Source organism: Marmota marmota, unplaced genomic scaffold (assembly GCF_001458135.2).
Source record: "Marmota marmota marmota unplaced genomic scaffold, marMar, whole genome shotgun sequence".
Taxonomy (NCBI): domain Eukaryota; kingdom Metazoa; phylum Chordata; class Mammalia; order Rodentia; family Sciuridae; genus Marmota; species Marmota marmota.
Window position 1 is genome coordinate 13,795,255 of NW_026000019.1, and position 14,636 is coordinate 13,809,890.

Sequence of the window (14,636 nt, forward strand, 5' to 3'; positions counted from 1 at the left end):
AGTTACTTCAGATTGATGGAGTCACTCTGCATGCTGATTGTGATGTTGGTTACATGAAACTACTTGTATATTAAAACTGACAGAAAATTATACCAAAAGAAAGTCAATTTTGCCATATATTAGTTTAAAAAGAAAGATGATAAGACAAAGTAAAGTTATGCAGGAAAGGAAAAGGTGTCATAGCATACAATGTGCCTGAGCCATGAACAGCATTTACAGCCATAAGAATGCAAATGTGAGTGGTGACCTAATGGAAAGTTTGATACTACTCGGTTAGTATGATGGATGGTGGAGAGGGGACACAACGGTTATGTTTATGTGTGGTAGGGTGAAGGGATGATGAAAGAGAACTAAGCCCTCATCCTTCTACTGAGTAGAACACAGATACATAAAACTGAGAAAGCAGAAAATTATATGTATGTATTAAAGGAATAGAGGTAAAACTCCAAAATAAGTAGCTAAAATAGATGAAAATGGTTGTTTTAGGATATAGGCCACAGAGGAGAAATGGTCATGAGGGACTCTAGGCTATGTGTACATAAACATTTGACTAAAATAAAGATAAAACATGCCCTTCAAAAAAGTTATAAACCCTTTTCCCTAGCATTGTTCTCAATCCCAGTGTTTAGGTACTGCACAATTCTTGAATATGGCATAAACACACAGGAGAGTAACTAGCACATCAAAGCCAGGTGGTGCCTTTTCTTTTCCATGATCAAGGTTATGTCCCCAAAACACTGATCTTGGAGACTGCTAAAGAGAGAATTTATAATTCATCTGTGAGAGATGATCTATGACAATAAAAGCAGAGCTTAAACAGCTAATTTAGTTCAGTCTCTTCATTTGTGAATTAATTATATTAATTACATATTTTTTAAAAACTACCTTTCCTTCTCCTACCTCATTTTCTTCCTTCAGATCCTTTGGCTCTGGAATGGACCACTTTAGATCTTCTTCACAGCTCTTTTGAGTTTTCAGAGAACTGAATTCAGAATCCTTTAATGGCTCCTTTGACATAGATTTAAGATGACTTAAATACTTTTCATCATTAATATCTTTTTAGTAGATATGAAAGAAATTACTTTGTTTTCTATGTTAATGTTGTTTACAAAATCTACATGCCTATAAAATTTTGGTGGTATTTTTTGCTATGGTTCATTCAAATGCTACTTTATTTTCTAACTTTATCCCTGACCCTAGACCCTCCCATTCTGGAAAACGATTTTTAGGCAAAAACCATTTTTGAGCATATTTGACCAAATGTCTATGGATACCTTTCTGAAGGATACCGCAGGTCCCAGCTTTAAAGTAAAAAATACAGTAGGAAAACACACAACCAGGTCATGACAGTGCAATCTCTCAAGTAGCGCCATCACAGAGAGGTACTGAAAATATTACTGAGGGAGGATGTCTGGGAAGATGCAATAAAGGAGATAACAAACTGTTAGGATGCTTAAAAGATGAGCAGGAAAGAACGGGGGGAGGCACGTGTGTCTGTAGCATATGGCAGTCTTGCTATATCAAAATATGACCTGGGGTGGGGTGGGCTGGGAGAGTTTTGTCCTTTTGTACAGAAAAGAGAGTCTTCCTATATTTCTAGAACTGAACAATGATTATCTGAAGACATCAACAGCTGATAAAATATTCTAAAAATATTAAAGGTTGAGTTCAATTCATTATAAAATGAGGAAATGTAACTCTTCTGAACCCATTTAGAATGAGAAGAATTCAGGTTTGTTATGAACCAAACCAACTCAAATTAATTAAAAAAAATTTTTTTTAGTTGTGGATGGACATAATACTTCTATTTTATTTGTTTTTATTTTTATGTGGTGCCAGGGATACTTTGCATGCTAGGCAAGCATTCTACCACTAAGCCACAACCCCAGCCACCAGCCCAATTAATTTTAATATTTAACTAGAGATCTAAAATTTCTTAGTTTTGAACATTAATACACTTTATTTTTGTAACAGAGTATCTCCCAGTAGTCAAAATGGCTTTTTTTAATCTTTTCTAATAATTTGTAAATATCTACTAAAAAAATCATCTCTATAACTTTAAAAGTCAGATATACAATAATATACAACAAAAGAATAGTTTACATTTTAGCTCTAAGAAATAAAATCTACATTTTTTAAAACTCAAAAAAGAATATTTTACATTTTATTTTATTCAACAAAAATAAAAAGCCTTATATCAACAACAAAATATTTCCAGCCTTCAGATTAAACACTTCTTATACTCTTCTTCCTCATGTCAACAGGTACTGGACTATCAGACTCAAGAGGACCTGTTTATCTGTTCAAGAAATATTAAGTTCTTAGCATGAGCTTCACTTTCCTTTTATTTAGAATGGGAATGTTATTATGCAGGTTAAATTCTCTATACATGTGAGCACTCAGAACAGTGCCTGTGAGGTAGCACAAGTTCAATAATTATTGTTGCTCTGTGGCTAGAATAATGCATAATAAAAGGATGTTATAATAATACTGTTGTAACTGTGGATGGAGAGAGGGTTGGCAAACATTTAAAAAGAGAAAAAAAATCAGAATCTGTGAAGAAGAACCCGAGCAGTGAGTAAGAAGGACAGCATTTGAGTTAGAGAAGGGAAGGCACAACTACACAGAGGAAATTAGTAAATAGGAGAAATCACCAGAGGAAGCACAAATACTGCAAAGGTTTAAGCTGCCCAACAATGAGAAATAGGTTAGTTGTAAGATCACTGTGCATCTAAGTTTGGAAAACCTCAGTTCCCTCATCTGTAAAACGAGGATAACTAGAGTTAATTAAAGGAATTATTATAATATTTGTAAATATTATAATAATTAATAATATAATTTAACTGTTATTATAATATAACTTACCAGGGCATGGGAATCGCTCTCTTTGGATCGAGGACTTATCTCTCGGTCTTCATTAAAATAGTGCTGCTGAGAAGAATAACCCAGTTCTGTCAAGACAACTTTATCTGGCCCTCCACTGGGTTGAGTGTATAAAGCTAAAGGATTTAGGTCTCTGAAGCCCTGGATAAAAATAAATAGATAATTTATTTTAAATGAGGAAGGGTTTAACTATCCAATTAAAAAAGAAAGGACGAAAGTTAGTACTTCATAATTCTCAGGTGCTGTGGAGGTACATTATCTTCTTCGTTAAAAGCTTGCTCCATATTGACAGTTTTACATAGTTACAAAAATTAGCATCAATATTAGCAGGGATACAGCTATCACTATCAACAAATCACTATCAGTAATGTAAAATAAAAGTGTTGCTTTTCTCTAGGATGACCTAAGATAACTATACACTTTGAAATACTTTGGAGTAAGGGAGAATAGTCAATCTTTTTTTTTTTTTTTTTGTACTGGGCATTGAGCCCAGGGGCACCTAACCACTTAGCCACATCCCCAGTCCTTGTTATTTTTTATTTTGAGACAGGGTCTTGCTAAGTTGCTGGGGCTGGCTTTGAACTTGAGATTCTTCTGCCTCCTCCCCAGCCACTGGCACGTGTGCCACCTACCCTGGCAAAAGTATTCATATTCTAAAGGATAATTAGCCAAATGTGGTTTTTATGGTCATCTAAAAATTAAGAGTGTTCTGCATTAAGAAGTCAGCAATATAGTGAATGTCTCTAAAATTAAAGAATAAACCAAACAACCTTCTGTATTAAATTTAAGTGTTGAGAGCAAGCAATATATGTTGCAAAATGCATCCACACTGCTCTACCTTGGAAGGGACATTTTCTCGGCATACAATAGCATGGCCCTCTGCTCTTAAGACATGATGGAAATAGACATCTTCATGTGAGGATGTATCACACAGAAAAATGTTAAGGATTCCATCGATATATTCATCCACTACTCCTACTAACGGTTTCAGACCACACAACTTCTGGAACTGCAAAATAGCTCTGGATGTCCAGTGTTCCTGTAATACAATAAAGACACTAGATTTAGGTGATAGAGTTCAACATGAATTATAGTACCATTTATGATAATGTACAGTACAGTAGTTTTAAGTGGAAAAATCAAAGCATAAAAGAACGAGAATGATACATAAGATATTTATGATTTGAGGATGAGAAAAGTCAAAATAAAAAATGGTGAAAAAGTAATTATTTGGTGAGGAACCCACCAATTTCAGAAATATATTATTAGACCAACCCTCCCATAGGGGAAAAAAACCTAAAAAGTCTAGGTAAAATATCATTTTTAACATGCCCAGAACATCAAAGTACTAGCAAGCTAGTAACAAATTATCAGGCCAAAACTGAAGGGAAGGGCTAGGGTTGTGGCTCAGTGGTAGAATGCTCACCTAGCACATGTGAGGCACTGGCTTCGATCCTCAATACCACATAAAAATAAATATATAAAGGTATCTGTGTCCATCTACAACTAAAAAAATATATAAAAAAAAACTGAAGAGAAAGTGGGAACAACTTTTGTCTTAAGGGTACCTCCTAATCCAGGCAAATTTGAACACTGCAAAGGGGACATATAGCAAAACTGGGGTCCACTACAGTAGGTTGTCTCTAGAAAAGTTTTCCTTCATTGAGTCCTGCAAGATATGGTCTTGGGTAAGCAGGGAGAGAAAGAAACCAGTCTTCACATGGGTTTGCACCTCAATTTTCACATCACTAGAGTGGTCCATAAATCCTCAAGTTGTTAATTTAAATTAACACAGTTCTGAAGTGCTGGAACTCCTAAGAAGCAGGCAGAAGCAAACATAAACCCTCTCCAGAGATTGATGCAAGCTGAGTGCACCTTTTAACTATTCTTAAAATTTTTCAAAGACAATGAGCAGCACACAGGCAAAGATAAAATGCATAAAAACAATGAATCAGAAGAACAAGTAGAAACCATATAACTGCAACAAACCCTTAAAATCTTGGACAATTTCTAGACAAATTATAAAACTAAGCTTACTATGCTTAAAGCAAAGTCCCCCTTCCAAAAAAAACAACAACCCTGCTTAGTCTGAAAGATTCTGCAGAGATCAGCAATCTATAAAGACAAATATAGCATAACAAGCTTTAGAAAGTAAAAATATAATAACAAATTCTAAAATCTTCACAGGTTAATTCAGTGGCAGATTACATACGATTAAGAGTAAATTAGCAAAGTTGAAGATAATTTATGGAAAAAAAATTTACCCAGTGTGGGAAGAAAGATGGGCATAAAATACAGAAGGCCGTTAAGAAGTGGAAGAAAAACTGAGGAAGTTTGACACTTTTAATTATGGCCTCAGTGGGCTGAGGCTGTGGCTCAGGCTTGCCTAGCATGTGTGAGGCACTGGGATCGATCCTCTGCACCACATATAAATAAATGAATAAAATAAAGGTCCATACATATAAAAAATATTTTTAAAAAGTTATGGCCTCAGAAAAAGAGGCAGAAACAGAGGTATAAAAATATGATCATAATTGAAGAGACAATGACTGGAAATTTGCAATATTTAGTGAAAAATAACAAAGATTTTTTTTTTAAAAGTCCAGTAAAAAAACAATATAGGGGCTGGGGTTGTGGCTCAGTGGCAGAGCTCACACCCAGTGTGAGGCACTGAGTTCGATTCTCAGCACCTGCATATCAATAAATAAAAAATAAAGGTCCATTGACAACTAAAAAAATATTTTTACAAAAACAATATAGGATAAGTGAGCATAAATTCACACAAACAGCCAGGCACAGTGGCCTATGCCTATAATCCCAAATGGCTCAGGAAGCCGAGGCAGGAGGATTGCAAATTTGAGGCCAGCCTCAGCAACTTAGTAAGGTTCTAAGCAACTTAGTAAGACTGACTCAGAATAAAAAAGGGCTGGGGATGTAGCCTGATGGTAAAGTGCCCCTGGGTTCAATTCCTAGTAACAAAAAAATAAAATCGCTGTGAAGGGAGGGGAGAGGGTGTCGGGGTAGGAAGGGTAGTAGAATATATCAGACATTATCACCCTATGTAAATATATAACTATAGACTGGTATGATTCTACATCATGTACAACCAGGAAAAATTATATTCCATTATATGTATCAAAATGAATTCTTGTGTATAACTAATTAAAAAATAAAAAATTAAGTCATTAATTAAAAAATAAATTTTAAAAAATAAAGTCACCATTTCCCACTTTCAAATAGATTGGCAATTTGTTCTTTATCAAACTTTGGTCTCCACTGATGTCTCCTGCCAGAATCAACTACCACTATGACACACTCCCAGGTTAACTGGCTCATTGAAAAAACTAACCAAAATGGCAAATACCTTTCTCTTTAGATCACAAAAAAAGAAGAGAATATACTAATGAACAATAACTGGAATGTAAATGGACATACTATTACAGTTGCTGGCATCAAAAAGAAAAGAAGGCAGGCCACACATGCATGCCTGCTGTCCCAGATATAAACCTAGGAGTACACCCCTGCACTGCTCCTGACCTTCATCTCTGCATGGACTAAGCCACAAAAGGACCATAGATGGTGCATGCCTGTAAGTCTCAGCTACTCGGGTGGCTGAGGCCAGAGCATCACAAGTTTAAGGCCAGCCTAGGCAACTTAGCAAGACTCTGTCTCAAAAAGTTAGAAAAAGGAGAGCTGGGGACATGGCTTAGTGGTAGTGCACCTGCTTAACATGCAGAAAGCCTGGAATTAAATCCCCAGCAACTCCCGCCCCCCGAAAAAGGACAGGAAGATATTATGAATAATTATGCCAATAAAATGAAACTAAGTAAAAAGAACACATTCCCTAAAAATCTGACACCAAAATCATATTGAGGAGGAACAGAAAAAAAAAACTCTACTACAAATACTGCATTTTAATTTTTTTTGTGCCAGTCCCTTAGAGTGGGCAAAAGTTGAATGAAACAAAATATTAACACTGCAAATCTACTAGTTAAAATTTCACAAAATAACATACAAACAAGTATATGTTAAAAATTAAAGTTTCAAATGATATTTTTAAAGTTTGTGACATTTATGTTTCTAAAAATAATAAAGCTTAAACTGCATGAAGACTTTTGGAATAAATATATATTAACACATTCTACTCCAAAATGAAATGCAATGATTTTACTTTTAAAAGTTCTATGTTTTCCAAAGAAATTCAGAGAATAAAACAGCTTTATATTTCACCACATATTAACTATTTTCCATAATCTTTATTCCTTCCTATAGATCTCAGTTACTATTTGCTTTCATTTCCATTAAGAGCCAGAAGGACTTCCTTTAGTATTTCTTGCAGTTCAAGAATACTGGTGGGCTGGGATTGTGGCTCAGCGGTAGAGAGCTCGTCTAGCACATGCGAGGCTCTGGGTTTGATCCTCAGCACCACATAAAAATAAATAAATAAATGAATAAAGGTATGTGTCCAACTACTTTTTTTTTTGAAGAGAGAGAGAGAGAAGAGAGAATTTTTAAATATTTATTTTTCAGTTTTCGGTGGACACAACATCTTCATTTTATTTTTATGTGATGCTAAGGATCGAACTCAACACCCCGCACATGCCAGGAGAGTGCATTACTGCTTGAGCCACATCCCCAGCCCCATGTCCAATGACTTCTAAAAAATAAATATTTAAAAAAAAGAATACTGGTGACAAAATATCCTAGTTTGTTGTTGTTGTTGTTTTGCTGAGCTGGGGATGGAAATTCAGGGTCACACAAGTGCTTCACCACTGACCTATGCCCTGACTCCTCCCAGTGTTATGCACCACTTAACAATATTTTGGTTAATAAAAGTTCATGTATGTGACAATATTCCCATAAGATTACAAAGGAACTGAAAAATTCAAATTGCATAGTGATGTGGTAGCTGTCATAACATTGTCACATCCTGTCCAGGTTTGTGGTGCTTCTGGTGGAAGCAGACCTACTGTTCAGCCAGTAAATAATACTTGATGATAATGATAAACAACTACGTTACTGGTTCATTAAAGTATATCCCTACCTGAAAAAAAAATTTTAACTGTAAAACAGCCTTAGGCAGATCCTTCAGGGAGAATGCCAGAAGAAGGAACTGCTGTCATAGACAACGGCTCTGTGTTATTGCCCCTTCGGACCTTCCAGTGGGACAAGATGCAAAGTTGGAAGACTGATATTTTGATCCTGATCCTTCATAGGCCTAGGCCTTGTTTGTGTCCTAGTTTTTAATAAGTTTTTAAAAAAATAAAAGATAAAAATAAGTCAAAATGGGTTATTGTTTTGGTTACCTTTTGGGTTGTTGTGACAAAATACCCAACAAGAACAATTTACAGGGGCTGGTGTTGTGGCTTGGTGGTAGACCACTTGCCTAGCACGTGGTCTTCTTGGACAAGAACAAGGAAAAGGAAAGGAAGAAAGGAAGAAAGAAACTTAAAAAAAATTTACAGGAGGAAAAATTTATCTGGAGCTCTCAGATAGCCAGCTCCACAACTCTGGGCCTAAGGTGAGGCAGGACATTATGCAGGAGGGGGCAAGTGAAGGAAAGCTGCTCAGCTCAGGGTCAGGAAGCACCAGCATAGAGAAGATGAAGTCACCCACCTCCTCTAGCCACAACCAACTTGCCCACAGTTACCACCCAGTCAGTCCAATCAAACTAGGATGGACTGATGAATTATTGCTCTCACAATCTGATCATTTCACCTCTGAATGTTCTTGCATTAACGGGAGATTTGGGAGAACACCTCAAATCCAAACCATAATGGCTATATTTTAATCTTAAAATAAAAAAAAATGTTTAAGGAATAAACATTTAAATGTGTTTAAAAATACAATCACCAGGCAGGTGGTGCACACCTGTAATCTCAGAGTCTTGGGAGGCTAAGGCAGGAGGATTTCGAGTTCAAAGCCTGCCTCAGGGGGGGGAAAAAATAGCAAGGCACTAAGCAAAATTCAGTGAGACCCTGTCTCTAAACAAAACACAAAATAGGGCTGGGGATGTTGATCAGTGGTCGGTGCCCCCAAGTTCAATCCCCAGTACCAAAAAAAAAACAACCCACACTGCCCAGGTAGGGTAGTAGGTTATACTATCTAGGTTTGTGTAAGTACATGCTATGATGTTCATAAAATAATGAAATCACCTAACAATCCATTTCTCAAAATGTGTCTCCATTGTTAAGTGACAAGTTGGACTTAAACTCTAAATTTTGTACACCCCTTGCTCTTGCAGTCTGTAGCAACTGAAATCTCTGTTCAGTTCCTTCAAATGCCAGCTGTTAATTTTCCTCTAGGGCAACTAGGTTGTTCCTAGTGCTTGCAAAGTTCAGCAATCATCTAAGGATTTGGGAAGATTATATACGCTGTGAATACAACTGTATACCCATTCTCTGTGTTAAGTATTTGCCCCCTAACTTCTAGCTGTTCTGTCACTCTCAAACAATCTCCTCTATTTCTTCAAGCCAGCAAGGCTGAAGAGTGAGGACTGCCCTCGAGAAGGCAGCTGGAAAGGTCCCAACCTTACCCGCTACAGTTTGATTTCCAAGGAGACTTCTGCTTTCCTGCCTACTTTTGATTTTGTCTGTGGGAACATAGTCTCATCACATTCCTTTGTTGCTCTTCTTCCATTACCAAGAGAATTAATCATTTTCAAAATTAGAAAATAGACATAGAAATAAAGTGAGATAGATTCATTTAGTTAAAAACATGATTACTGAGCTCTTAACATTAACCAAACATTGCTATAGGCACTGAAGATTCAATGGTGAACAGGACACTTATACTGTTGGGTTCAGATGGACACACAAGAAAACAGCAGACAGTGACAACTATAATAAAGACAAAACATGGTGATGATGAATGACTCAAGGGGAAGGGCATACTTTAAACTGGCTGTGAGGAAAAGAAAACCCTTTTGAGGAAATAACAGGAAGGGCAACCATGAAACTTCTTGGAATAAGTTATTCCTGTGATTGGAATGAGCAAAAGCCCTGAGGAGGAGAGGTATAGGAGGCAAATAAGAAGGCAATGAAGAGGGAAAAAAGAAAACAAAACAGAGAAGCTATTTGGCTGATGTAAAAGACATTGGTTATAAATGGGTTGCAAATTTAGCATCCAGCTTCCTGATGGCCAAAGTAGTAAAAAGAGACCCATTCAAGACTACAGACTAAAACCCAATCCTGATGATAGTACAACGTATGGTTTTTGTGAAATCTGAGTGTAGTGGTGCACGTCTATAATCCCAGTTACTTGGGAGGTTGGTATGGGCAACTTTGTGAGACTATCTAACAAAAACGCAGAGTTAGGGGTGCTGGCGGTGGAGATTAGTGGTTTAGTGCTTGCCTAGAATGCACAAGGGCCTGCGTTCAATCCAGTACTGCAAATAAATAAAACAAAAACACTTTGTGTACATTATTTATAATAGTGGAAATGTAGAAGATTAAATGTCCAACAATAAAGGAATGGTTAAACAGGCCACAATGCATATTTAGCTAATAGATTACTATGAATCCATTAGAATTGAGAACTAAATGTATATTGAAAAAGCATAATATACAACATATTATGATTATCTTAGGTAACACTAAAAACCTTTCAAAAACCTGGACTTTCTACATCCAATAAAATAAACTGGAGGAAATACAACAATTTCTAAGTGAGTGTGTCTCAGTGGTTGAATTATGATTTTTTTTAATATTTAAATTTTTTAGTTGCAGTTGTCAATACCTTTATTTATTTATTGTTATGTGGGGCTGAGGATCGAATCCAGGGCCTCGCACATGCTAGGCGAGTGCTCTACTGCTGAGCCACAACCCCAGCCCTGAATTATATGATTTTTTTTTGGTTCTCTTTGCTGTATTTTTCAACTAAAAGATATTTTTAAATAGTCATTTATATGTAAGCAACTGATAAATTATTTAGGTTAAACAGACAACTATGGCGTGAGGAACACACATAGGTACGTGTAGGTTCAGAGGAGAAAAGGTAAAGGCCAGAGATAATTATAACTGCACACACCATACCTGCCTATGTGAATGTAAATGCTTTCTGCAGGCCCTCCAATCATCTTTCACAATGTATGGGAGAATTCTCTTAAAAATGACACCTGACTATGGCAGTTCCCCAGCATCTAAGGGATAGCAGCTTTTTGACCTCTGAACACAGCTCTCCATGTGAAGTCTGTGCCTATTTCTGACATCATTTGTCATGTACCTTCCAGCTCATTCTACATTCTGTGCCAATAGAACTAATTTCTTAAATTTGAAATGTTCACACTACTCTCCCTAATCTTCTTTTAAAGTTCCACTCAGATGCCACCTTTACTATGAAGCTTCCTGATTACCCTGGAGAGATGGGGCTGCTTCCTTTTGCTCCTTTGTCATGCTGTAAGAATCTCTATTATAGCAAATACAGCAGGGTACAACAATGTCTGTCCACATATTTCCATTCCATACAACATACCTGATTTTTGGGGAGCAGAGGGGCCTGGTTTCATGTTTTGTTTTTGTATCCTGAGAACTCAGAAACAGTCTTGGAAAAAAAAAATGTTTTCTAATTACTGGAAAACCAGAGTACATACCTCTACGGGTCTCACCCAAGCCAAAGAGCAAGGGATAGCCTGAGCGGGAAGCTTTGTGTAGCAGCACCTGCAGCAAAAATCAATATATGAACATTTAATCATATGTTTAAAGTGCATTTTTATAAAATCTCTGCTCCTTGATTTGTTATGCACAACATTCCAGAGTATTTTATTCATCAATTTAATAATAAATGCCTTGTACTTTAAAGAAACCTAAGAAAAAGTATAAAATACATCTTTGAGAGAACCATACAGTAGAAATTCAGGTTCAAGCTTCCTGAATATATGAACGCACCTCTTAGTATGACCCAAAGAGTAGTTTTCTTTTAGTTTTGGTTTTTAGTTTTTTGGAAACTGATGGTTGAACCCAGGGGCACTCTACATTCCCAGTCCTTCCTATTTTTTTGAGACAGAGTCTTGCTAAGTTGCCCAGGCTGGTCTTCAACTTGCCATTCCCAAGGAGTCACTTTCTTAATAAGAGGCTAAAATTTAGTCAAATGGTCCATTCAAATTCATAGTCAAGTCAAAGAAGACATGAGATTATAATCCACCAGTGAAATTAAATGACACTAAGAAGAAAGAGGCATGGAAAGGGTGGAAGGATGGAGCGATAAAGCTAAAAGAAAAATAAGAGAGATCACAGCCTCACCAAGTTTCAGCACTGGGATTCAAAATTTAATTTGTCCATTGTTCTTATTAAATTCAACTCACTTGAGGAACCTCAGAGAGGACTTCTGAACAGTTCCGATATTTCCAAAGTCTGGGTAGAATACTTCAACTTCCTTTTTCCCAAGGACTCGATGGATAATAACCCGATACCACCACTTATCCTCAGAAATCCTTACACAACACAGGTGTCCCGGCTGGACAAAACATTCTGGCATGATATATCGATCAGAAACCAGCTGGTTAGAATAACAACGCCTGTGGAATTCCATATACAGAGAAACCATAGGGGAAGAAAAATTAAAGATTGTTTTTATTGATAGGTCAAGAATAGAAAAGCCTGGGCAAAAGGCAAAGAAAAAAATCCTGATTTTTTTTCCTGATTTGTTAATGCTTACTAAGGCCAAAGAATTTTATTCTTGTTTCTTGTCCAAAGTCATTCTCTTTATTAACAAACTTATTCAAAGATAGAGTATGAAAATTATACATTCATTTTCTTATCTCACATTCTCAGAACACAATACAATGCGATCTCATTTCCCATCTCTTCCTAAAATGGACATTTTTTAACGCAGTCTCAAAGTATATACCCTAATGCCTTTCCAGGAGGTACACAAGATCAAAACTATTTTCATAATATTACTGAACCCTTATCTGCCCTTTACTTATGTTGAAATTTGCATTGACCATGTAAAAGCAACAATGGGTACATAAGCCAGGCACCTTAGCTAAATCGAGGCAGTGGCAAACTTATAGCCTCTTAATTGTCACTGCCATATGTTCACATTAATTACAAAAAACAGCCAATGACATTTAATATCGTCTCTGATAAAGATTAAGCTTATTAAACAGCAGTCACTAAGTGACATCTTTTCAATACTAAGTGACAAAAATGAAACTAAGTATACATAAGGCATTTCCCCAGTTATGTCAAGGAAAAGCTTGTGTGTTCTGAATTGTGACCTAATCTTTTATTGGGAGGGAAGTATGATTTTTTTTTCACTTGAAAGATGAATTAGTCACTGTTTTTCATGGAAAGAACCACCTTTTTTTGCTTGAAAAAACCATTAACGAATTATGATAATTCACAATTTTCTGAAAAGGCTATTAAAATACTCCTTTCCCAAACTATATATTTGTGAGGCCAGATGTTTCCATACACTTTAACCAAAACCACACATTTTATACATTTACCATTTTCAGTGGTTTTCGCTTAGTTACCCATGGAAAACTGTAGTACAAAATTATTAAATGGAAAATTCCAGAAATAAGCAAATCACAAGTTTAAAAATGCATGCTTTTCTGAGTAGTATGATGAAATCTTGCACCATCCTACTCCATCTGGCCAGATTGTGAATCATGGCTTTGTGCAGCATATGCCTACTGTATACACTACCTCCCATTAGTTACTTAATAGCTACATCAGTTGTTCAATCAACTTTTGTTACAGAATTTTGTTATAATTGTTTTTATTATTTTTATTGTTGTTAATCTCTTACTATTCCTAATTTATAAATTAAACTTTATTATAGTTATGTGTATATAAGAAAACAAACAGTATATACACAGGGTTTGGTATTATCCTGTTTCAGGTATCCACTGAGTATCTTGGAACATTTTGCCTGTATAAGGTTATCTGGGGCTATTGTATCTCAATAGATTACATGTAGAAGCAGATATTAAAATCCAGTTTTCCCTATTAAGCCAAATATTAAAGTGATCTGTAAAAATGTAAAACAATGGTACTCTTCCAACATTTTCTAAAAAGTTATTTTTATAAAAATGTTATATTATCACCCATGAATTTTTAAAAGAAGCATTTTTTAACTCTGCAATTTAATTTCTATATAGGAAATATCAATAAACAAAAGCTCTCTTTGGGTCTTTCATTTTAAGAGTCCTGAGACCAAAAATGATAACTCCTAATTAGAGCGATACATGAAAAAACACATTGAAAACAAGGACTCCTACCGCATTTCAATCATCATGTCTTCAAGTAACTCTGATGAATCCCTGCTATAGATTCGGATGTAGAATTGACTTGGAGAGATAATATACTCCACAAAGACCCCCACAAGGGTACTGGTATCTAATGGTGGAAGTCTGCATAATTTCTTCTCCTGTACAGCATCTGGTGGGATATCATGATTTGCCATTGCCAAGCTGAGCTGTGATTTACTTATTCCTACTTGCTACAAGTTAAAAGAAAGAAATCAAAGAAACCATAATAAATCTTTGGGTGACATTTCAAACCCTGACATTTCTCAAAGTATACTTCATTAGTTGCCTTTTTCAGAATCACTTGGGAAATTATAAAAATTCATATTCATGGGCTCAGGCTAGATTTACTGATTCAGAATACATGAGAATGAAACCATGCATATTAAAAAATTCCACAGGTGATTCTTATGTTAAAATATGAATATATTACCTTCTGATATTAGGAAAAGAGTTAAGACGTATTATGCAAATGCCTTATTAAAATTTGACAACATGA

The 14,636-nt window shown here is 35.9% G+C and overlaps 1 protein-coding gene across 6 annotated transcripts in view; it reads right to left on the reverse strand.

The window, feature by feature from the left end:
* The window catches only part of Tdrd5 (tudor domain containing 5), a 64,210-nt gene that overhangs the window by 21,509 nt on the left and 28,065 nt on the right, over positions 1–14,636 (reverse strand). For all 6 annotated transcript variants that reach the window (XM_048809936.1, XM_048809937.1, XM_048809940.1 and 3 more), the window contains 6 exons: positions 14,111–14,331; positions 12,185–12,397; positions 11,474–11,540; positions 3,722–3,922; positions 2,866–3,024; positions 901–1,008 (listed from right to left, as the gene is read on the reverse strand). In XM_048809936.1, the coding sequence (XP_048665893.1) occupies positions 901–1,008; positions 2,866–3,024; positions 3,722–3,922; positions 11,474–11,540; positions 12,185–12,397; positions 14,111–14,331 (969 nt within the window). The remainder of the gene's footprint in view (positions 1–900; positions 1,009–2,865; positions 3,025–3,721; positions 3,923–11,473; positions 11,541–12,184; positions 12,398–14,110; positions 14,332–14,636) is intronic.